The sequence below is a fragment of the Lissotriton helveticus genome, chromosome 12 (assembly GCF_964261635.1).
Source record: "Lissotriton helveticus chromosome 12, aLisHel1.1, whole genome shotgun sequence".
Classification (NCBI taxonomy): domain Eukaryota; kingdom Metazoa; phylum Chordata; class Amphibia; order Caudata; family Salamandridae; genus Lissotriton; species Lissotriton helveticus.
Genome location: NC_136073.1, coordinates 755336241 through 755360236, shown reverse-complemented (window position 1 = coordinate 755360236; position 23996 = coordinate 755336241). Strand labels below are relative to the sequence as shown.

Sequence of the window (23996 nt, the reverse complement as noted above, 5' to 3'; positions counted from 1 at the left end):
AGTTGGCTGTCAACAATGAACTGTTACTCAAATGGAATGTCAACTCAACTATCCACAAGCTTTATATAACAGGTCTATCTATATACATGGGGCAAGTGCACAAGTTGCATGCTCAGAATGGGTGCAGGGACAATTTGATGTTATGTGGAATCTGTGTACGGTGGTGATCGCCAATTGATGAGTTTAACTGAGCAGAATGGGATTTTGCACAATACTCAATCAGGCTTTCTAGCAGGATTTAGAACAGAGACTGCTCTGGTGGAGGTGGCAGAGTCGATTAGGTGGTCATTGGATTCAGGAGCACTGGCGTTGCTGGTGCTCCTGGATCTGTCAGCAGCTTTTGATACTGTTGACCACACTATCCTTGGGGAGTGCCTAAAAGAAGTCGGATTGGAGGGAAATGTTTTTTCATGGCGGACCTCTTATTTGAGAGGACGCACTCAGAAAGTCGCCCTCACGCCATATGAATCCCAACCGAAACAACTCTGGTTTGGGGTACCCCAAGGCTCTGCACGGAGTCCTTTACTTTTTAACCTCTACCTAGCTCCACTGTTTTCCCTGATTGCCAACTGGGGGGAGAAAGCTATTTCCTATGCTGACGACACTCAGCTGGTTTTCTCCTTTAAAGAGCAGATGGTTTAAAAAATGTTAAGGGGTGCTTACGCGATATAGCTATGTGGATGAATTCTAATAAACTAAAGCTAAAGGCGGAAAAAACAGAGGTTCTGTTTTTTGGGGCAAGGAAATGTGCCCGAGTCAGAACTTTGGTGGCCAGCAGAAATGGGCACCCTGCCATCCCCGGCCACCTCTATCCAAAACCTAGGAGTGAAATGGGAAGCAAATCTGACCTTTTCAGCCCAAATACAACAGGTCTCTGCAACTTGTTTTAGTAAGTTAAAAAATCTCTGGAAAATCTTGCATTTTTTACCGGAAGATTGCCGAAAAAACAGTTGTACATGCTACAGTTACATCCAGGTTTGATTATGCCAATGCTTTGTAACTTGGCCTCCCTAAATATATCCATCGCCTTCAGATGATTCAAAATGCTGCTGCGAGACCGGTTTGCCGGATCCCATTCCGACAACATGTCTTTCCGCATTTACACAAACTCCACTGGCTACCAGTAGAAAAAGAATCATATTTAAGGCCATGACAACGGCCTATCGGGCTCTGAACGGAAACTGCCCGAAGTATTTAACGGAAAGACTTTGCCCTTCTAAACAAAACTGGGTGTTGCATTCTAACTCCTCCAACTGGCTTCAGACTCCGCGTTTTGAGAAATCACGGCTGGGTGGAAGAGAATTCACGGTCAAAACAGCCCTATTGTGGAACACCCTCCCAGCCTCCTTGCGAAGTGCCAAGTCAGAAGCCTGTTTTAAAAATCCCTGAAGACATGGCTTTTCAGGACAGCAGCTTTTTAGACCTGAAAATACGCGCTCTTGCCTTTGACGCTTCATTTGCCTAGTGTTTCTAGCGCCGGGACACCCCTGTGTTGGGGGTAGCGGTCGCACTTATTAAATCACAGTAGCAGTAGTATCTGGCAGGTAACTAAATGTGGAGTTAGGATGGAGCATAACATGAGCTAGGAAATTCCGGATGTAATATAATGGCACAAAATGTGATAAGACGTACCTACTACCCAAGTACTCCATAGCTGCTCTATACTGAAGTCTCTGACTCAAACTACAACACTGTTGAAAAAGAAGTGATGGTTCATAAAGTGTTTACATAATTTGACACTAATGTAGCTTTGCAATGAATGGAATTCAGCTAGTTCTAGGAGTAGCTTTGAGATGTATCTAGAAAAATGCAAGGAATTTAGGTCCTTGTCCAGGGAGTATGAATAAGATCAGAGATGTGAGTTTAGACTTTTCATTTCTGAAATAGTGCAGATAATTTCTCTTGGAAATGACCTTCAAACTGAAGCAATTTTGGAAAATGTTCTACATTGGTGGAAGGGGATTTGGGCTGAAGAAGGAGGTCGAACCTCGCAAAACTGAACTGGTGGAGAATTATGAATTAAGCTTCTACATCAAGTATGTTTTTTGTAAGAATTACCAACAGCGTGAAAACTAATGTTTTTTTTTTAAAGATTATTTCTCTTCACAATTATGTTCTTGGCAGTATGAGGAAAGCGACTTTTAAGCCTTTATTCTTTGGTTTATCACAAAGGGCCAACTGCACAGAACACGTTTGGCATGCTGGTGTCTTGATAAGTAATATGAGACTGCTCCATGGAAGTCAGAGGTGTTTGCTAAACCAGTAGTGACTTGTAATTTAGGTTCTCTAATGTATGCAAAAAAATGTGATGGAATGCTTGAATTACTTTCAGCCACTGGTAATACCTCAGGGCAGCATCCCAGTCCATCGTTATTTTCTATACCATGTCACTACAGTTTGGACACAGCCATCTGTACATCAGTCTTGATCCTGCTGCAGTGAGAACAACCCAGCCTGAACTACCAGACCAGGCCCACCCTGAACCTGAACACAAGCAATTCAGGACCGGTTTGGGCCCAGTAGGACAAGTAGGGCTAGACATGGATGCGGTGCATACTGTGCCACTGGAACCAAGCTATACAAGCTGATGAGTTCTTATGAGGTCATAATCTCAGTGTCTACAGTGTCTGGGGAGGGAGAGGCTTTTGGTCACAGTTAACTGTTTTATCTCCAAATTCATTAATACGGACAACTGACCAACACCACAAGCAAAAACATGAAATGTTTCTTACTTTGCTGGGGTTTTGATGACAAGATGCACTGTCAGTCCATCTTTAATCCCGTGCTGGTTCAATGTGTCTCCATCCTTCAGTATCTTCCCAGCGAAGATCAGAACCAGCTGATCCCGTTTTGCTTTAAATCGGCGTGAAATCTCATCCTTAAACTGGAAAACAAAGAATTTGTTTCAAAATATCCGTTACAAGGATTAAAACAAACTGTATGTACAGGCTGCAGAAGGCTAATAATTATCCCAGGAAACAGTCACAGGCATGTCAATTTTTTAAAAGATCGTTCTACTCTTAAATAGATTAGTTAAGGTGTGTAGACAAGTGTCCCTTCCTAGAAAAGACGTCTACTATGAAACAAGCAAATCACGTTTTGACACTTAAAAAAAGAAAATCCCAAAGGTTGCCCCTCCAATACAGTCTACAACTCATTTAGGGAGAATCAAGCCCCAATTTTAGGATCAGGCTTACCACATGAGTCTGCTGCAAACAAAGATTTCCGTTCAAGCTTTTACTGGTTATACTAACATAATTAAAATGATGCAGCAAAATTTTTTAAAAAAGGACCACACTCACAAACCAGTTCAGAGGAAAGGTACACATGCTGTTTCTTATTTTTTCTGCTTCCATTATTTGGTGTCAAAAACATACCAGACATCTGATGTGTGTTCTAATCACACCAGGAAGATTGATCTGGGCCACAGATCATGAAAGTATAACCAGCAGCGGTGTGCGGCAAGGAAAACAAATAGAAGACCCCTGAGCCCATCTCATGAATTATACAGAGAAAATGGGCCATTTTAGTTCTGGACATGCAAATCATTATACCTAGAGCCTTTACAGGTTAGTTTGCAGGTTACTCGTGCCCCCCCTTTTCTTGCCACTCCCTCATAGTATCGATCTATATACTTTGTATTCTACTGATGTTTAAAATAGCCCAATCTTTAAAAAAAACATTTTATTAGGTTTTGTAGATCATAACACCTTTTAGAACTGTAGAACTATCTTTTATTTCAGGAGTGGTCCCAGAAATGTGGAAGGAGGCTGTGGTGCTTCCCCTACAGAAAAAGCCTCACATTAGTGCTGACCAGCTTGACAATCTGCGCCCCATCTCTCTGCTCCCGTATTTTGCAACGGTTGCGGAAAAGATTGTGAAATCTCAGCTTACTGCCCACATTTGCACCAATAACCTTCTTCACCATTCCCAGTCCGGCTTTCGGGCTTTGCATTCCACGGAATTGGCCCTGCTGTACTCCACTGAGACCACCTGGAAGTATGTGGACGAAGGTCAGACTGCGGCCTTGATTCTTTTAGACTTAAGTGCAGCATTCGACACTGTCGCCCACCATACTTTGCTCCACGATCTGGAGAGAAGGGGTGTAGCTGGCAGAGCATTAAGATGGATTGAGTCCTTTTTATCCGAACGCAGCTTTCGAGTTATGCAAGGAAACCATTACTCTAGAAACATCAAGCTGGCCAGGGGAGTGCCTCAGGGTTCTGTGTGGAGCCCTACACTGTTCAATCTGTATGTCGCCCCCCAGGCTAAAATCTCGGTTGAATATGGAATTAGCGCCTTGTCCTTTGCTGATGATACCCAGCTAGTAGTCTCCCTGACCCAAGCTTGGGCAGATGCTGCCTCCAACTTTGTAGCCTGCCTCCAAGAATTGGCTGACTGGATGGCAAATAATTGCTTACGGTTGAATGGCAGCAAGACCGAGGTGTTGGTGATTGGGAAGGCTCCTTCTGTTTGGTCCTCGGCATGGTGGCCCCAGTCTCTGGGCTCGACTCCCATACCTTGTGAGCGGGCTAAGAATCTTGGGGTCTGGGTGGATAACAAACTGTCCTTCGACTACCACACCAGGCAGGTGCATGTTTTGGTATATTGAAGAGACTGCGAAAAAACCCTTGATGCCCTTCACACTGCATCTAGAAAGATCCTGGTCCACGCCATGGTAACATCTCGCCTGGACTATGGGAACCTATTATATTTGGGCACAACTGCAAGATGCCTGCAGCGCCTACAGTGCATTCAGAATGCAGCGGCTAAACTAGTTCTCAGGCTCTCTAAAAGGGCCTCAGCTACTGGTGCGCTGGCTTCTCTGCACTGGCTCCCCATTAGGGAGAGGGTTAAGTTCAAGGCCTTGTGCGTGAGTCATCGGATCTTACAAAGAAAGGGCCCCTCATATCTTCACAATCTTCTTATACCCTATGCACCGACCAGACTCTTTAGGTCCAGCGGGAAAGGCCCTGTACATGTCCCCAAAGTTAAGAGAGCTAGGATGGGTGGGCGATCGTTTCGATACTTGGCTGCCCAATTGTGGAATTCGCTCCCACAGACAATCCGTTTGGAGCATTCCGAAACGATCTTTCGGAAAGGTTTGAAGACCTACCTTTTCCCTGCGTCCTAATCTGTGTGATAGGCGCTTCTGTTCTTTACTGCCACTGCAGCGCGGGGACACACTAGCTCAGTGTAACCAGGTGCTTTATAAATGTAACTATTATTATTATAATAACAAAAGAGGCATGATTTGGTGCCCATTACAAATAAAGAAATGAATCGAAAGGACGTCAGTCAATCAAGTGTTTCCAGAATAGTGAATGAGGACAATTAAAGAAAAAAATATGGGCGTATCAACAAATCGTTAGGCATGACAAATCATTTGTATCTACATCATCTTGCATTCTAGTGGTTAATACAACAGCCCTACAACTTCTGAAACTTACGTGGGCACCCCCTGCTCTTATATGTTACTCTATCCGCTGCCATATAGAGGTCCATTCCCCTTTACCATTCACCCATAGTAGATGTGTCAAGGGGTGCCCAATGTTTGGCCAGGTCACTTTTTGCTACCACTAAGCCAAAGTTACACAATATTAGTTTCATACATGGGCAGTCTAGGTCATTGGGTATGCCTAAAAGCATGTACTTAGGGTCTTCGGGTAGCAACTTCCCTAGTATTGTGCTTAGTTCCAGGAGTGCATTTTGCCAGGATGAGTAAATGGCCGGCATGTCCATAATATGTGGATCAAGTCCCCTACATCTCAGGCAATCCGGGAAGCAGCTCTACCTACCTATTGTGTGGAGGCGGACTGTATCATAGAATGTTCTATGTAGAATTTTGAGCTGGATGACCCAGAGTCTAGATTTAACTACTACCTCCCGTGGGGACTTTAAAGCTGCTTCCCAATCTAAATCTTCTAATTCACCAACATCGGTTTCCCATTTGGTCCTTAGTTTCAATAGGGTGTGTGGGCGCATTATTGTTAATGGTTTTATAGATGTAAGAGACTGCTTTCTCTTGTATTGTTCCAATCAGAAATCTACCCTATTGGGGTGCCAACTCCAGGAGATCTGCTGGGATATTTTCAGCTTTCGAGGCATGGGCAAGCTGTATATAGTTAATAGTGTTGTCTGTCATGAAGCTGAAATTCTCACTGAAGGGACGAAAAGGGCATCAGGGCACCCCTTCACTAAGGTGACCCACTTAGGAGATCCCAATATGGTCCCAGGCAGCAAACCTGTTCAGTTTCCCAATTTCTTTAAGGTATCGCCCCACCCATAGTTGAGTTTCCCAGGTTATCTTTAATGCCCATCCCAGACACTTACTAGCCTTGCATCACGCTGCAATAGTCACATTGAAGCCGGTAGTGGGCCTCTCACACCTTTCCCCAGAGATAACAGTAATTAGGTTGTGTTTGAAATTGTGTCCTTTCTAGTGCGTAGGTGGGGTGATCACCATTAACATGGTCCCAGTCGTTTATTGCTAGTAAATGGGATGCCCAGTAATAAGCCCGGATGTCCGAAAGGGCTATCCACCAGTTGTATGGGTTGGGCTGTAGTGTTCAGAGAGCTATTCTTGGGTGCCCGTCGTTCCACAGTGGTTTTCTAATTTCACTATCAATTTTGACAAAAACATCAGCAGGGATTTTAGAATATGTGGTTTGTAGGACGAACAAAAATTTGGGGAGAAAGCTCATTTTAAACATCGCTGCCCTGTCTGATATCTTTAGGAGGGGTTTCTTAAACAAGAGGGGAGATAGAGGGCAGCACGATGAGTCCCTCTCCCGATAGGGGACTGACGACAACGTACTATTGACCATTACTTCTGCTGTAGGCTTCTTGTAAAGTAGGCTAATCCAGTTCAAAACAGAGGTAGAAACCCCACTCTCCTCAGTTTGTATAATGAAAGGCCAGTGTGCAGCAAAGGCCATTTCAGCATCCTAGAAGACAAACATGTGAGGATCCTGTCTAGACTGGACTTTCATCATCCAGTTATGGAGCCTTCGAAGATGTGGCGCCGCGGCCAGGGCGACGGACGCTGGAATCTGGGGATCACGGTTCGATCCCCGGCTCCGGCGGCAGATTAGCCCAGCACCATGTGACTCTGGGCAATAGCTCGCTTAATCTTCCCGACGGCCCCCAGCGCCTAGAGACCCTTACGGGTGATTGTGCGCTTTACAAATGTGGACTTTACTTTAGTGGAACGTCTGGGCATAAAGCCGGAATGGTCGTTGTGGGCCAAGGGAGAAATAACCCCTATAAGTATAGTGACAAGAATCTTTGTTTCTATATTAATCAAGGAGATCGGCCGGTAAGAACTGCAGGCGGTAGGTGGCCTCCTGGCCTTATGGTTTTCTACGCAAGCCAGATGGAAGGATGCCATCCTCTCTTGCTGTTAGGCACAGCTTAAGCAAATGGAGAGCCAGGATGTCTACCTGCTTTTTAAAGAATTCAGCCGGGAGACCATTGGGTCCTGGAGTTTTACCTGAGTTTACTTGGGATACAGCAGCTTGAACCACAGCAAGGGTGATATCTGCTTCCAAGGCCATGCGTTCATCACTAGAGAGAGTTGGTAAGTCCATGTCAGTTAGGAAGACTTCTATCTGGGCAGGTCTTTATAAAGGGTCCCGTAGAATTTCGCAAATTCTTCAAGAATTTTCCATCCCACGGCATACAGAGTATGCCTCCACCCCCTATATTTGGAAGACGCATCAATTCTCCATTTCACTGTGGCTTAGTCATGCCAACAATCTCCCAGCCTTGTTGCGGACATCATTAAGATGATGGTGCGTAGCTAGCATTTGATTGTGTGCTTCATCAGTGCTATACATTAGGCTCACAGGGCTACAACCGGTCTCACTGCTGGGGGGGATGAAGAATGTGTGTTCATCGCCTCCGCCTTTCAGAGTCGTTTCTCGAGCTCCTCCAGAGTTCTAAAAGCCTTCTTTTTCTTGAAGGTGATAATATTCTGTATTTTATTTCACATTACTGCCTTATATACTTCCCAGAGTATAGCTGCCAATTCGACAGTCTTTATTTTTAGGAAGTAGAGTTCACACTCTGTACGGATCTCTCGTACGGTAGTCCCAGCTCTTAGTGCCCAGGGATTTAATCTCCATTCCCTATTGGTTTCACTAGGTATCTCCCCTATCGTTGCCCCTGAGTTGTATGAGTAGCCTCTATCAGGTGGGTGATGTCGGTGCCATAGGTCTGAGAGCCTCAATGTATCCACAAAATGAGCCAGGGATGTGGTTCTACCTAGGCCTGAAGATGCCCCATATCTGTCGTGGTCTGGGCTCATCACATCGTTAAACTCTCCCCAAGGAAGTGTAGGGAGAATTCAGTTTCCAACAGGATTTTCAATGAGTTTGTTTAGAGTGCATTGTTGAAGGTAGGGAGGAGGATAGAGACTTACATTAGTGACATTCAGTTGTCCCCAAATACCCATATGGATCTAACCATGATTTATTATAGTTAAAGAAAACAAAGGGGGGGGGGGGGGGGGGATGGGGGTTCGGATCAGAATTGCCATCCCCCTGGATCCAGACGTAAACCCTGCGTGTGCTAGCATAGTGTATACCCCCGGGCCAGGAACTGACATTGGGTTCCCCTGAGATGGATCTATTGCAGTAAAACATACTGTTTCAGACGCTTAATATATGCAGCTACCGGACCTGTCATAATGTTGTTGCCTAGTCCATTTATATGCCATGTAAGGCTAGACCACTGCGTGTGGGCTAGATCACTGACAAGCATTACGCCTGACAGATTGTAGCTTGAATCTTCACATCTCAGTGAAACATACATTATGAGTCTGATATGACATCCTCTCGCCGATCAAACAAATCAAAAAACATGTTGAACAGTGCAAACATAACAAGCAAACGTTGATCCTTATTCCCCCTACCCACCCCGTACACATCCATCCCCATATGACATAAGGGAACCATATTGCAGGTCCGGCCGGGGGTGTCTGTAGCCCTCTCTATCCCAAACTACCTACATGTAATCAAAAGTGCAAATAAAATATAAGGAACAGAAAAAGATTGGTTTCGCATTCTCATTCAATATCAGATCCCACTCAGCCCTCTCTGCATTCACCACCCAGTCAGTCAGTTAAGTTTTATTCGATTTTAGTTTAAAATCATAAAAGCATCAACAATACATAAATAAACACCATAAAATTACATAAACACCGTAACATTTCATTACAAAATTAATAAAACAAGATTAAATTAATATATCGAATCAGCTAATCAATTTGCATAGATTTCATTTTCAATAAAACAGCTCTAAGAAAGACATACTGTGGAGCAGGGGAAGAGCATTAAGCAAGCCTCTATCAGTAAAATACTTATCAGTTACATCCTACCCTATCAGTTTAGCTCCAACTTGTGAGTGGCCTCTTAGTGGTGGGGTTTTAAAAATACAATTTTTGGACAAAAGTTCAAAACCGTTGGGGGCTAAAAGGTTAGTTGCGCTATAGAGACGAGGTTCCCTTCCCCAGGAGTAGTATTTCTTTACCGGTAGTCTGTGTATCGGGATATGTGGGGGGCTCGGGTAAAAATCGTGCAAATCCCAAATGCGAATAGTGCCATGTCTCTCTTTGGGGAAGGGGGGGGGGCAAATTCGTAAATAGGGGACGATATTCCTATTTTTAAATTTAATTAGCACCAGGTCCCCAGCGATATCTTTGGGCAGCGTGCCTAACCACCCCACCCTCCTGACATTCAGGATGCCACCATCTAGCTCAGGTGGCAAAGGTCTATTGTTTTGTAGCCAGAAGATGACTTTATTTAGTAGGTCCTTCTGTGATTCGTGTGTTCCTTGGCTGAGGGCAGGGACCCCAGAGAGGACAGACACATATGGGGCGGCTTCAGGAGGTAAGTTGATACATGGCATTCTTACCGGAGCTGGTCTAACCACTGTATGAGTTTGTAACGCAGGTTTTAAAGTTACTTTGTGGCGTATTGGGGTAGGTATACAGGGAGGCTGTATTTGAGTTTCACCATTCTTACAAATACCAGACTTATGCTTTTCAGGGGCGGTGGGAGGGTTTGGGCAGGCGGGTGTAGCCATTTTATTATTTGGAGGAGGATACTTTTTGATTACTTCCTCGATGCTAATCAGCCTGTCCCCCAAGTCGTTGATTTTTAAGACCAAGGGTGAGATGACGGCTAACAACAGTTGCTCAATTTGGGTTAGTAAAGTCAATTGGGGGGACAAGACAGGGTCGTCTAATTTGGCCGCGGCCGTGACCTCCATTGATGTTGTTAATTTAGAGGGAGATGATGTTGGGCTGGTGCACAGATTTTGTGTACTTGCATAGTTCCCAGTGTCAATTTCGCTGTCGTGCTTCCCTCTAATAATGAGATCCAGGGGCGAAGCGTTTGCTTGATTTTGGTCTTTATTTACAGGTGATGCTAGGTCCCGTGGGAAGCCATTAGAAATAACACAGTTAATGCCCACAGTAGGGGAGGTTATAGCATCAGGGACGTATTTTGTACCACACAGGGCATTGAGCTCTTCCCAAATGGACATAGTGTCTATATTGATGAAAACGGCAGAATAGTCAATATAGTCAATAAAATTAAAGCATCACAATACCTCCTCCTGGGATAGAGTCAAATGGGGTGGCCCGTCCCGTCCTCCTCAGGTCCTCTGAGGGCCACAGAGGGCCCGCCCTTAGCCCGGGCTTCGCCCGGCGTCCCGCGAAGCGAAGCAGAGCGCTGCCTTAAGGCGCCTCCTGGCGCTCTCGTGATGTCAGAATGTAGCGCCGCCGCTGAGGCTGCCGGGAGATGCAGTCCCGGGGCGGCGGCGCTGTGGGCAGCAAAGATTGACTCCTGGCGGTGGCGGCTGCAGTGGGGGCCTCCTCGCTTCCCCCCTCCAAGTTTGTAAGTCTCCCCCCACCCAGTCACTCTTAGTTGGGGCTGTATCCAGTAGTGAGTAATAAAAGGATAAAGGCTACAGTACCGCTCAGTATACACACACGTCAGATCATACACACACCTATCTCTCTTTAGGCACTGCACTGCACTACTGCTATTGATCAAAGTTAAAAGGGAGATGAAAGGTCACATCTCTAGAACCACACACTTTTAAAAGCGATGCACAAGGGGGTTGGGGGGGTTTGTATTGTCCCGTATTGTCCCCGTACTCAAAATCACCCCGCTGCCTTCCTGTAATCTTGAGTTGGTCTAATTACGTCACGATCCAGTTCATCTTCAGTAGGTCGCTAGATATCCTCCTCTTCTCTCCCAGTCAAGGAGAGCTGGCTTCCCCATCACCCACGGACACACTCTGATTCTGACGAGGACTGCCTCAAGTTTGCTTCCCCAGTCCATTCCTCATGGGAGCTGTTAGTGGGCCTGTTGGAATGTTCTCCACACTGCCACTTGGTGGATCATTGTTTTGGCCGTGCCCGAAGGGTGTCCCTCTCAGCCATAACAGTCTGTCCGGTTCAGAGCTGAGGCTTCTCCTCCAGGCAGGTCCAGGCCTCCTTCGGCACTGCAAAAAAGTAGGATTTTCCCTTAAAGAGCACCTAAAGCTTGAAGGGGAAAGTGACATATATTGCATTTGTAGGGCATGGAGTTTTGCCTTTACTGCGTCAAAAGACCTGCGTTGCTTACGGACCCTGCACGTATATTCGTATTATGGAGAATTCTACTTGATTTCACCCAATTGTTGTGTTTCCCGGAGTAATGCATATTGGTCTTGGAAATTCAGGGGCCGAGCTATGATTGCATGCAGAGCTCCGGGAGGTGGCCTGGCCGCCAATGCTCTATGGGCCCTTTCTATGACAAAGTAGGTAGAAAAGGTGGCCTGAAACAATTGCTCAAGAAGTCAAACAGGTTAGGCCCCTCACTCCCTTCAGGCCATGGCTTTGACAAAGACCATGAGGTCTAAACGAGTCAGCCAGTGAAAAACTACATGGTGAATGAATTCCTGGAGTGCCGGGATTTTTCTTGGGAATATTTAACTTCAAGGAATATAAGAAATAAGATATAAATATATTAGGGAACAGAGTGTTTCGTTTTGCTATGTCTGCAGTATATTTTATTAGTATGAATTAAGACTGTCATTAACTTGTTATCTTTTTGCTGTGTGCTTTTTGCATGTATTTTTATGTCATGGGTTAAAACTTTAATTATGTTCTTTTCACACGTAATTTGTCACCATATCTCTGTGGTAGATCATCTTCTTTATGCAGACAATATATCCCAGCTTTAGCATTATAATGTGATCATTGATGAATTTTGGACTTAGACATTATGTCGCAACATAGGTATTGTGTCTCAATGAATTATGGTGAATACCTTTGATTCTTTCTATTTTTAAGGCACTATGTCGTTATCTTTTTGAAAGGAATCTCGTGTGTTTTTTTCCACAAAACAAAGACCATATATCTATTTGATTGCATTATCCATCAATGAATTCCATATCCTATGTTTGAATTTCCATTCCTCTATTTGATCACATCATTCATTTATGAACTGCAAATTGATCTTGTAAATACCAGTCTGTTTTTCTTTATTTTTTTGCACTTGTATTTAAGTTAGTCTGTTCACCATTTCTATCATGAAATGCAGAGAGGGCGTGCACATTTTTTTTGTATTGTCCCACTTTTATTTTTACTATATATATTCCCAAATGGCTCTGAGCGCGCTATGTGAACAAGCTCCCTAGTGGAGTGAAACGCGTCATCTTTAATTTAATAAATCGCCATCCTGTAACTCACTTGATGTGTGACTGTTTCTTGGTCGGATATTCGCTGCATTGTGAGGGGCTATCGGAGGTCCAAACCTATTGGGTTCTGTGGTTCTGAAACTTCTGGACTCGTGTAATTATTCTGGACTCGAGAATAAAAAAACTTCATCGTAACATGACGAATTTAGTGTCAAAAGACCGAGAATGACGAGTACACGATGTACAAGCATTTTCAGCATATTCGAGTGACGATTTCACCTCGAAATCGTCATTTTCGTTCAGAACCCTCGACTTTCATTCTGTGTATGGAAGCCATTTTGTGAGTTGCCCTTTACATGGGCTTATAATACAGCTGAATTCGATTCCACAAGGACACGTACACCTTAATCAACTTTCCTATGACCTGTGCAAGTTGGAACCATTGCCCCAGGCAGAACTCGTGAGGTCAGTTCCCCTCCCAGTGGCCGAACAAGATAGCATCAAGGCTCAACAAGCCATAAAACCATTTCAGCGCACACACCTGCCGTATCTTGCTCGCATCTGTCTCTGCTCTTTTTGCTTCACTTGCTTTATGATGGGGAGGTGCCCGTTTTTATTGGGGGTCCACCGATATCTGATGAAATGCTGGGCCTTGCCGGGTGATTTGTTGTAGGCAGCACGAAGTGAAATATGGACATGTCATCATGACTCTGCTTTTTCTTTGTATTGAAAATATGTCAATATCTACTGTAAAACCAAGAATGTTTGCCTGAAGCTTAAAATTCTGTATAAGAAGAGAAGCCTGACTTAGTAAATTCGAGCAGTCTCCTGAGAATATACTTCCCGTGTGTTGTACTTCTAGGACACTTGTTACCTTGGTTGCAGCCAATAACATCGATCCTTGACTTCACCTAGAAGACTGAGTTTCTGTGGTCTGAATCAGGAAGGACTCGAGGTCTCAGCTGTTTCTATTCGACAGTCTGCTGGTCTAGTAATGGATAATACACTAGTCGTGATGGTCCCACATGCAGTAGACACGTTGTTAAATAGAACCAAGACACAGCACTTAACTAGTGCTCGATTGTCGGGTTACGAATTAACATTGTTAGCGAGTCATGTGCACATAAAGAGGTGCAGTACCTTAAACCTAGCTACATTGTTGCCAATTGTAGAGGAATTGGATGCTTCAGAACAGCATGATTGTTTCCTTAGAACAGAGGAAGAAACGAAAGGGAGAATAGATCTCCTGGACACTCCTCTTGCTGAATGTGATGGTACATTATGGGTGGATGGTTCATGCTTCCGAATGGTGACACGACTGCAGCATATGCGGTCACGACTTTGCATACAATTGTTGAAGCTGCACGTATTCCACATAATTCAGCTCAAGCAGCAGAATTGATTGCACATATATATATATATATATAACGCTCCATGGGGTTGTCCAAGTAGCGGGTAGCACCCGAGCCTGCGTGCGCCTTCCCCAAAGCGTTAGTTGGTATGGGCAGTTGCGTGTTTGAAATAGGCCCGACGCGTTTCGGAAATTTATTTTCCTCATCAGGGGCCAGCAGTAAAGTGCATGACGTCTACCATCTCCCTGTATGAAAACACATATTGTGCTTGTGGGAGGATATATGGACTACATCTCCCACAAGCACAATGTGTGTTTTCATATAGGGAGATGGTAGACGTCGTGCACTTTACTGCTGGCCCCTGATGAGGAAAATAAATTTCCGAAACGCGTCGGGCCTATTTCAAACACGCAACTGGCCATACCAACTAACGCTTTGGGGAAGGCGCACGCAGGCTCGGGTGCTACCCGCTACTTGGACAACCCCATGGAGCGTGATACATTAGCGGCGGTCCGCCGCTGGGTTGCACCACCCCGAAGAAACGGGGACCACGAGACTCGCTATCCAAGGAGTCTCGTATGTGGAGGTGCGTGATGGAGGAGGACAGGAGTGATGTTTGGGGCTCATGGTAGAGCCTTTGGAACGAGCAGTAATTTGAAAGTGCATCCATCCAGGATATATGGACTACATCTCCCACAAGCACAATGTGTGTTTTCATATAGGGAGATGGTAGACGTCGTGCACTTTACTGCTGGCCCCTGATGAGGAAAATAAATTTCCGAAACGCGTCGGGCCTATTTCAAACACGCAACTGCCCATACCAACTAACGCTTTGGGGAAGGCGCACGCAGGCTCGGGTGCTACCCGCTACTTGGACATCCCCATGGAGCGTGATACATTAGCGGCGGTCCGCCGCTGGGTTGCACCACCCCGAAGAAACGGGGGCCACGAGACTCGCTATCCAAGGAGTCTCGTATGTGGAGCTGCGTGATGGATGAGGACAGGAGTGATGTTTGGGGCTCATGGTAGAGCCTTTGGAACGAGCAGTAATTTGAAAGTGCATCCATCCAGGATATATGGACTACATCTCCCACAAGCACAATGTGCGTTTTCATATAGGGAGATGGTAGACGTCGTGCACTTTACTGCTGGCCCCTGATGAGGAAAATAAATTTCCGAAACGCGTCGGGCATATTTCAAACACGCAACTGCCCATACCAACTAACGCTTTGGGGAAGGCACACGCAGGCTCGGGTGCTACCCGCTACTTGGACAACCCCATGGAGCGTGATATATATATATATATATATATATATATATATATATATATATATATATGCTTCAAAAGCTCGCCTCCTCCACAACTTCACCACGGACTTGCAATGAGACGAGGTAGACCCAATTTGGTGCTTCTTTTTAGTTTATTTCATATGTGCGACCATTCATCACGACGCGTTTCGGCAGATCCCTGCCTTGATCACATGACAACAGTGTAGTGTCGTGAGACACACCTCTTTTTAAAGTGACTGTGCTTAAATAGACATAGAAGAAATACTTGACATTCATTGATAGTTTTTGTTCATTATTGTTCCAAAGATAATAATTCAATTTAAATACATGTAAAATACAGATAAAATCAATTCCATATGTCCAACGACTGCTTCAATGCATTAGTGGACAAGCATAGCCTGAAACAATTGCTCAAGAAGTCAGACAGGTTAAGCCCCTCACTCCCTTCAGGCCATGGCTTTGACAAAGACCATGAGGTCGAAACGAGTCGGCCAGTGAAATAAACTACATGGTGAATGAATTCCTGGAGTGCTGGCTTTTTCTTGTGAATATTTAACTTCAAGGAATATATATATATATATATATATATATATATATATATATATATATATATATATATATATATATATCCATCCATCCATCCATCCCACTGGAGTTTCAATCAGGGGAGCGGATCCTGCGTACCTGTCGCAGCTATACTCAAAGCGATCGCTGCCACCCCCGCCAGCACACCAGTACCTTCTGCCCTCACTGGGGCCTGGCTTCACTCAATGTGGCCTGCTGAGCTTTCTCAGGTGAACTGCCTCTGCTGCATTGGGTGTTTGACACCACGGGACCGCCTCCTACGCAGCTCGTCCCAGGGGCACCAGGAATGCAACGGTGCATCCTTCGCTCCAATCGCCATTTCAGCACCCACGGCTGGCAGTTGCAGTCACCTCCGCTACCAGTTAACCAGAGGATTATGGCTCTCAGTTCAGGAAGTGGGAGGAGCACTGAGAAGTCGTCCAAAGGGGCCTTAGCATCTCACTCAAACAAGACTCCAGGGCCCGTTGCATGTCTCAGGGACGTTAGAGCAGCCCCCTCGCTCCCCAGAGGACGACGTCGCCTTGTGCATTGAGGGGCACCATACTGCATAGATAGCATTAGGGGGCAACTGGAGCAGCTACCCCCCTCCTCCAGGCACTCACCACTGCGCAGTTGCCCCCTCTCAGTGAGGCATCATGTCTCTGGTCCACCATGCATCACTGTGGCAATAAGCCCCAGGCTCTCTTGATCGTGCCGCCGCAGGCAATCAGATCCTGGTCTGTCACATTCCAGCAAGGGTGGAAGGAGGGGTGCACTCTGGGGTATAACCCACACCGAACAGGAGCATGCCCCTGCAATCAAGTCCCAGGGGTCACTGTATATATCGACGAGTTACCTCTCGCACTGCAGCCCTCCAACCCCAGCAGCCTCCATTTTGGTGCAGAGCACTACACCGTACTGGAGCCGCAGTTGGGCAGAATGGCCAGCAGCTTTGCCTTCTCTGGCAGCAATCGGTATACAGGGATATCAGGATTTATGGGGGTCTATTACGTCAGGGAACACAGGATTGATGCACGATGAAGGGGCCGGGCACGTCTAGCCCACCATCTTGACAACCACGCCCTCTCTTACCCCAATCTTGAGCAAACATATATAGCAAAGAGCTAGCAAGGATCACAATCATTATCAGGAATAAAAGGAGTTTATAACGAAGAAAACAGGATATATAATATGTATAAATGGAGATATTTTTCCTACACTTCCAGAAGAAGTTACTAGTACCCGAGTTCTGCCACAGTGAGAAGACAGCGACTCACGTCTGGACCAGACAGGGCACAGCCCGCAAAAAAACCTGTGCTACGCTACTGATGACTAGCACATGACGTTTGGAGAAGCATCTCCATGGATGCTTTCAGTTATCGCTTTTCTCTGAAGTTATGTGGTTTCCTGTTTTTAGAACTGTTTTTATCAAGGGGAATGTAAATGTGTCACCACATTTAGTGATGTGGTGAAAACAGTAACCTGGGATCTTGAAGTAAGAATTTGCTCCTATGATGTACTTGTTAACCTAATATATGTGTTACACATAGTGTACGCAGAAATGCATTAGTAGCAACTTGTCATGCCTATAGATTGTCGAAATACATTAAATATAGACAATGTAATGTAAACAAGCATTAGAAATGCAATCGGGCTCGGATTTATTTGAGTTTGAGCTAATGGCATTGTAAATGCCAATGTCTTTTTGCCATGTGTTATGGAGTGTGTGCATGTGGTGTGTAGTGGAAGTATGTTAGTTGAATTGTAATTTTACCAATGGTGGCATGCTGTGCTTTATATGAATATGTTTAAAAGTAAAGTGTACCATACTGCGATTGCTTGGTGGAAAAGTGCACTGCTGGCTGGAGGTGTGTGTGCCTGGTGGAAGGGTGCACTGACGGCTGGTGGGTGTGTGCTTGGTAAAAGCGTGCACAGATGGATGATGGCTGTTGGTGTTTGTGCATGGTGAAAGCATTCATTGACGGCTGGGGGTGTGTTGTTGTGTGTGTTGTTTTCTGTGTGCTGGTGAGTGTGTGCTGGTGAGTGTGTGCTGGTGAGTCTGTGGGGGTGAGCCCGGGGAGTGAGTGTGGTGGTGAGTGTGTTGTGTTGAGTGCTGACAAGTGTGTGGTGTTGAGAGACTGAGGTGTGTGGTTTGTGTGTGCATTATGTGTGTGTGGTGTATGTGTGTGTGGTGTTTTCTGCACACTCACACACTGCCCCGTAACATTCACACACTGCTCACCCGCACACTCCCAATGTCACCCTGCATAGTCACACACTGTCACATAGTCACACACTCAGCAGCACACAGCACTCTGCCCTCAGCAGCACACAGCACTCTGCCCTCAACAGCACACAGCACTCTGCCCTCAACAGCACACAGCACTCTGCCCTCAACAGCACACAGCACTCTGCCCTCAACAGCACACAGCACTCTGCCCTCAACAGCACACAGCACTCTGCCCTCAACATCACTCTGCCCTCAACATCACTCTGCCCTCAACAGCACTCTGCCCTCAACAGCACTCTGCCCTCAACAGCACTCTGCCCTCAACAGCACTCTGCCCTCAACAGCACTCTGCCCTCAACAGCACTCTGCCCTCAACAGCACTCTGCCCTCAACAGCACTCTGCCCTCAACAGCACTCTGCCCTCAACAGCACTCTGCCCTCAACAGCACTCTGCCCTCAACAGCACTCTGCCCTCAACAGCACTCTGCCCTCAACAGCACTCTGCCCTCAACAGCACTCTGCCCTCAACAGCACTCTGCCCTCAACAGCACTCTGCCCTCAACAGCACTCTGCCCTCAACAGCACTCTGCCCTCAACAGCACTCTGCCCTCAACAGCACTCTGCCCTCAACAGCACTCTGCCCTCAACAGCACTCTGCCCTCAACAGCACTCTGCCCTCAACAGCACTCTGCCCTCAACAGCACTCTGCCCTCAACAGCACTCTGCCCTCAACAGCACTCTGCCCTCAACAGCACTCTGCCCTCAACAGCACTCTGCCCTCAACAGCACTCTGCACTCAACAGCACTCTGCACTCAACAGCACTCTGCACTCAACAGCACTCTGCACTCAACAGCACTCTGCACTCAACAGCACTCTGCACTCAACAGCACTCTGCACTCAACAGCACTCTGCACTCAACAGCACTCTGCACTCAACAGCACTCTGCACTCAACAGCACTCTGCACTCAACAGCACTCTGCACTCAACAGCACTCTGCACTCAACAGCACTCTGCACTCAACAGCACTCTGCACTCAACAGCACTCTGCACTCAACAGCACTCTGCACTCAACAGCACTCTGCACTCAACAGCACTCTGCACTCAACAGCACTCTGCACTCAACAGCACTCTGCACTCAACAGCACTCTGCACTCAACAGCACTCTGCACTCAACAGCACTCTGCACTCAACAGCACTCTGCACTCAACAGCACTCTGCACTCAACAGCACTCTGCACTCAACAGCACTCTGCACTCAACAGCACTCTGCCCTCAACAGCACTCTGCCCTCAACAGCACACATCACTCTGCCCTCAACAGCACACATCACTCTGCCCTCAACAGCACACATCACTCTGCCCTCAACAGCACACATCACTCTGCCCTCAACAGCACACATCACTCTGCCCTCAACAGCACACATCACTCTGCCCTCAACAGCACACATCACTCTGCCCTCAACAGCACACATCACTCTGCCCTCAACAGCACACATCACTCTGCCCTCAACAGCACACATCACTCTGCCCTCAACACACATCACTCTGCCCTCAACAGCACACATCACTCTGCCCTCAACACACATCACTCTGCCCTCAACACACATCACTCTGCCCTCAACACACAGCACTCTGCCCTCAACACACAGCACTCTGCCCTCAACACACAGCACTCTGCCCTCAACACACAGCACTCTGCCCTCAACACACAGCACTCTGCCCTCAACACACAGCACTCTGCCCTCAACACACAGCACTCTGCCCTCAACAACACACAGCACTGCACTCAACAGCACTCTGCACTCAACAGCACTCTGCACTCAACAGCACTCTGCACTCAACAGCACTCTGCACTCAACAGCACTCTGCACTCAACAGCACTCTGCACTCAACAGCACTCTGCACTCAACAGCACTCTGCACTCAACAGCACTCTGCACTCAACAGCACTCTGCACTCAACAGCACTCTGCACTCAACAGCACTCTGCACTCAACAGCACTCTGCACTCAACAGCACTCTGCACTCAACAGCACTCTGCACTCAACAGCACTCTGCACTCAACAGCACTCTGCACTCAACAGCACTCTGCACTCAACAGCACTCTGCACTCAACAGCACTCTGCACTCAACAGCACTCTGCACTCAACAGCACTCTGCCCCCAACAGCACTCTGCCCCCAACAGCACTCTGCCCCCAACAGCACTCTGCCCCCAACAGCACTCTGCCCCCAACAGCACTCTGCCCCCAACAGCACTCTGCCCCCAACAGCACTCTGCCCCCAACAGCACTCTGCCCCCAACAGCACTCTGCCCCCAACAGCACTCTGCCCCCAACAGCACTCTGCCCCCAACAGCACTCTGCCCCCAACAGCACTCTGCCCCCAACAGCACTCTGCCCCCAACAGCACTCTGCCCCCAACAGCACTCTGCCCCCAACAGCACTCTGCCCCCAACAGCACTCTGCCCCCAACAGCACTCTGCCCCCAACAGCACTCTGCCCCCAACAGCACTCTGCCCCCAACAGCACTCTGCCCCCAACAGCACTCTGCCCCCAACAGCACTCTGCCCCCAACAGCACTCTGCCCCCAACAGCACTCTGCCCCCAACAGCACTCTGCCCCCAACAGCACTCTGCCCCCAACAGCACTCTGCCCTCAACTCAACTCAAATAAATCCGAGCCCGATTGCATTTCTAATGCTTGTCTTTAAGAGGAGTTGTCTAATGTAGCAAGTTTAGAGTTTGGGTGGGAATGCGAGACCTATTGCATTTCCAATGCTTGTTCTTGTTTAGTCCTACTTATCCTAATGCAGGGTGTGAGAGCACTTTACATCAGACGCGCATATTACATATACAATAAACTATATACGTATGTAAATTAATGTGCAGGATGTGGTACATAAATCTAGGGGATTGCAAGGTGTAGAAGTCACAAATCATCTTCTATAGCTCACTGTGCAATTATCCTCGCAATGCGCTCAAACGTACACATGCTAGACCTGCTAAACATATATGTAAGGGCTTTAGATCTGATGTCACTTCTTGTGATGCCACTTCCTGTAACGTCAGGGCTTTTGATGCCACTTTCTGTGATGCTACAATTCCTGTGATGCCATGTGCCGTGATGTTGTGCACCGTGATGTCGTACACCATGATGATATTCGCCGTGATGTCACTTGCATACTGCCTAACTAGGTTACTCCCCCCAATTCTTTCTTTAGGACTTATGCCCTGTGGTCACACCATCACACTTCCCACGAACCGCTTATATTTTAGTGTCTTGCTTTTTCATATTCTTTGCAGAAAAGAATACAAATAGAATCTGGTACTGAGAAATTAAATGCACCAAAAAGAAGTTAGTAACTTTCAAATATTAAAATCTGTTTAATGCCAGTCAGTATAATAGAAAGTGCTGTTGCTCAGACTGAAGAAATATGGATTCAGTCTTTCTTTCAATGACCTCCAAGTGATAAAAAAATTAACTAATAATGCCTTATTTCTGCTGAACACTTTTTGTCTTCAGAGAAATATAGCAGCTGAAAGAAAATCTGGTTCCTAAACTGTAGCTGCAATTCTGCGCTGTGACCTGCCGTTCACCTCGGCTGGCGGTAGGCGGTGTGACATCAGAATTCAAACGTAATAAATTGTTACAGTGATGAACTATGCCAGTTAGTTATTACAGCCGACTAGAGATGTCAAACGTTGCATGTAATAAGAAAACTCCAAGTAGGCTTTTCTATCCGGCTTGCAGGCTCCCACGCGTTAACCTACTTTTGGCGGAACGGTAGGTGCCCCTGACAGGAATGCCAATTGCGGGGCTGACGGAACTGCCGGAGGCGATTGGTTTCTGCTCCAAATGTCCTTAAGTAGGCCTCGCATGGCGGAGAGGGTTCTCCTGCGAGGGGTAGAGCGTCCACAATCACGGGACATGCCAGAGATCACAGGGGCGGCGGCTCTCGGTAGACAGACCTGCCGGCGCTCTGGCCTGCGGGAGGCGGTAATGCGTGCTCCCTTCCAAGCGTCCAGAAGGGGGTCCCCTGGGGCCTCTGCCGCTCGCACGCAATGAAAGCAGCGGCACTTCAAAGCGCCTTGACACACCGTTGCAGACTGAGGAGGTGCTGCAAAACGTTCCTGTCGGCTGTGGGACCCGCAGCCGGAGAGACGACTGTGAATCACTTAATCTCACCGTGCCTAACAAAACAAGGAAGCTGCGCGCTGAGCGCTGCAGAATTGTGAACGCGCCCGGCCATCTGCAGTCACTAACGGAGGCACCCTGACAGCTCCTAATTACAATTTATGTACTTCTTTGCGCAAGCACGCACGAAATATGCCTCAAAATGGCGGAACAAAACTACATTTACCCTATCACTTCAAGCCTATTAAAACGAAAACACAAGGAAGACGAATCACTGGCCAGATGACAGAAAACGCTAAGGAATGTCTGGAATTTCTCTCTCCAAGGCCCTCTTCTTTTTTTTCTCCTTTAACATTAGTTCTCTAACTCCTCCCCTTTCAGGGGGAGGAGTCCGAGCCCTAAAAACGATACCTATGAACAAAGGATACGGTACAGCAGCGTATCATATGGACATGGGCTTGGCGGTAGGAGGCAGTCATATGTTAGGATCGAGGTGAATATCAAAAGTAATGATGGGAAATCCCTTCATGCATTGACTTCTTTAAATCCAGAAACAAGACTAGACTAGTTCCTCTGATAGGATCAGAAACCACAGGCGATTCCCATTTAACTACATAACTTGTTAAGTACAACCAAGGCTTCCAGTTTTAAAAAGGGTGTCTTCATTGTATCCTAAAACAATTGTCTTGCTTGTTTAGTGCTACACCTTTCTTTATAACCCTTTTAAGATGAATACCTTCAGCCTTCACGCACATGATTATGTTTGTAAGCAACTGTGTCATCCAGCGCTTCTTACTGAGGCTGATCCCGTGGGCCATCCTATGAGTGGAATGATGGTAGGTAGCGAAGAAAATTTTAGGGGCGCAGGCCTTTTCTGTGTATGACGGATTGCAGAATGACAGTGTCCTCTACTTTCGGTTCAGAACCCTAAAATACTGTAGTTAAGCTGATTTGCAGCTCTGTCTGCAGATCTATCAGTAGACAAACGGACTTTGCATAGGGTGACCGGCTCGTGGGGCCCTAAACTTTATCCTGTGCTCATATGAAGCATATGTATGTTCCACCAAGGACTGACTGTAAATTGTAGATAGCCCATTATGGTAGTATGCCAGGCCTTCAGAGGAAACTATGTTATTCTTGACCAGTTGGCATTTGCGGTCCACCTCCTTTTGTGAAAACCTATAAAGAAACCATACGAAAACGGATCTCGCTTTGGTTGTTGGACTTATGAGTTTTAAACCTAGCACTCCAACTTCTCTGGACATGAGTTAAATACTGGGCCAGCTAGTTCCATTAATCTGAATTACTAGAAAAGCTAGGCTGCAAGCATACACAGAATGAATGCAAAACGACTCCTAAGGTGAGTCTTTTATGCCAAGGCTGGGAATAAACTGGAGAAACCTATACGGCTGTGACATGTCATGGGAGTAGAGGAAGCTTTTTGACCAGTGCACAGGAAGTGATCTTTGATAAGGAAGAAAAGAAGCAAGGTGTAGGTAAGGGCAGAATACTTTAAAGGCAACTCCTGGAACAGTTGTACAGAGAACACAAAGATCAAGCAATGAAGTTGGCAACAACTACACTGAAGATAACTAATTTACAAGAGAGACGGAGACCTTCAAGCGACATTTAACAACTCCATTTGTAATGAGCCAGCATCTAGCGCCATTTCCGGCTTTGCAGAAGGTCATATCACCTATTTACAGTTTGAGATGGATTTTAGAATATAGTGTCCC

The 23996-nt window shown here is 46.5% G+C and overlaps 1 protein-coding gene across 2 annotated transcripts in view; it reads right to left on the bottom strand.

Annotated features, from left to right (window-relative positions):
• The window catches only part of UBQLN4 (ubiquilin 4), a 140390-nt gene that overhangs the window by 113688 nt on the left and 2706 nt on the right, over positions 1 to 23996 (bottom strand). For both annotated transcript variants that reach the window (XM_078669492.1, XM_078669493.1), the window contains exon 2: positions 2733 to 2884. In XM_078669492.1, coding sequence (XP_078525618.1) covers positions 2733 to 2884 — 152 coding nt within the window. The remainder of the gene's footprint in view (positions 1 to 2732; positions 2885 to 23996) is intronic.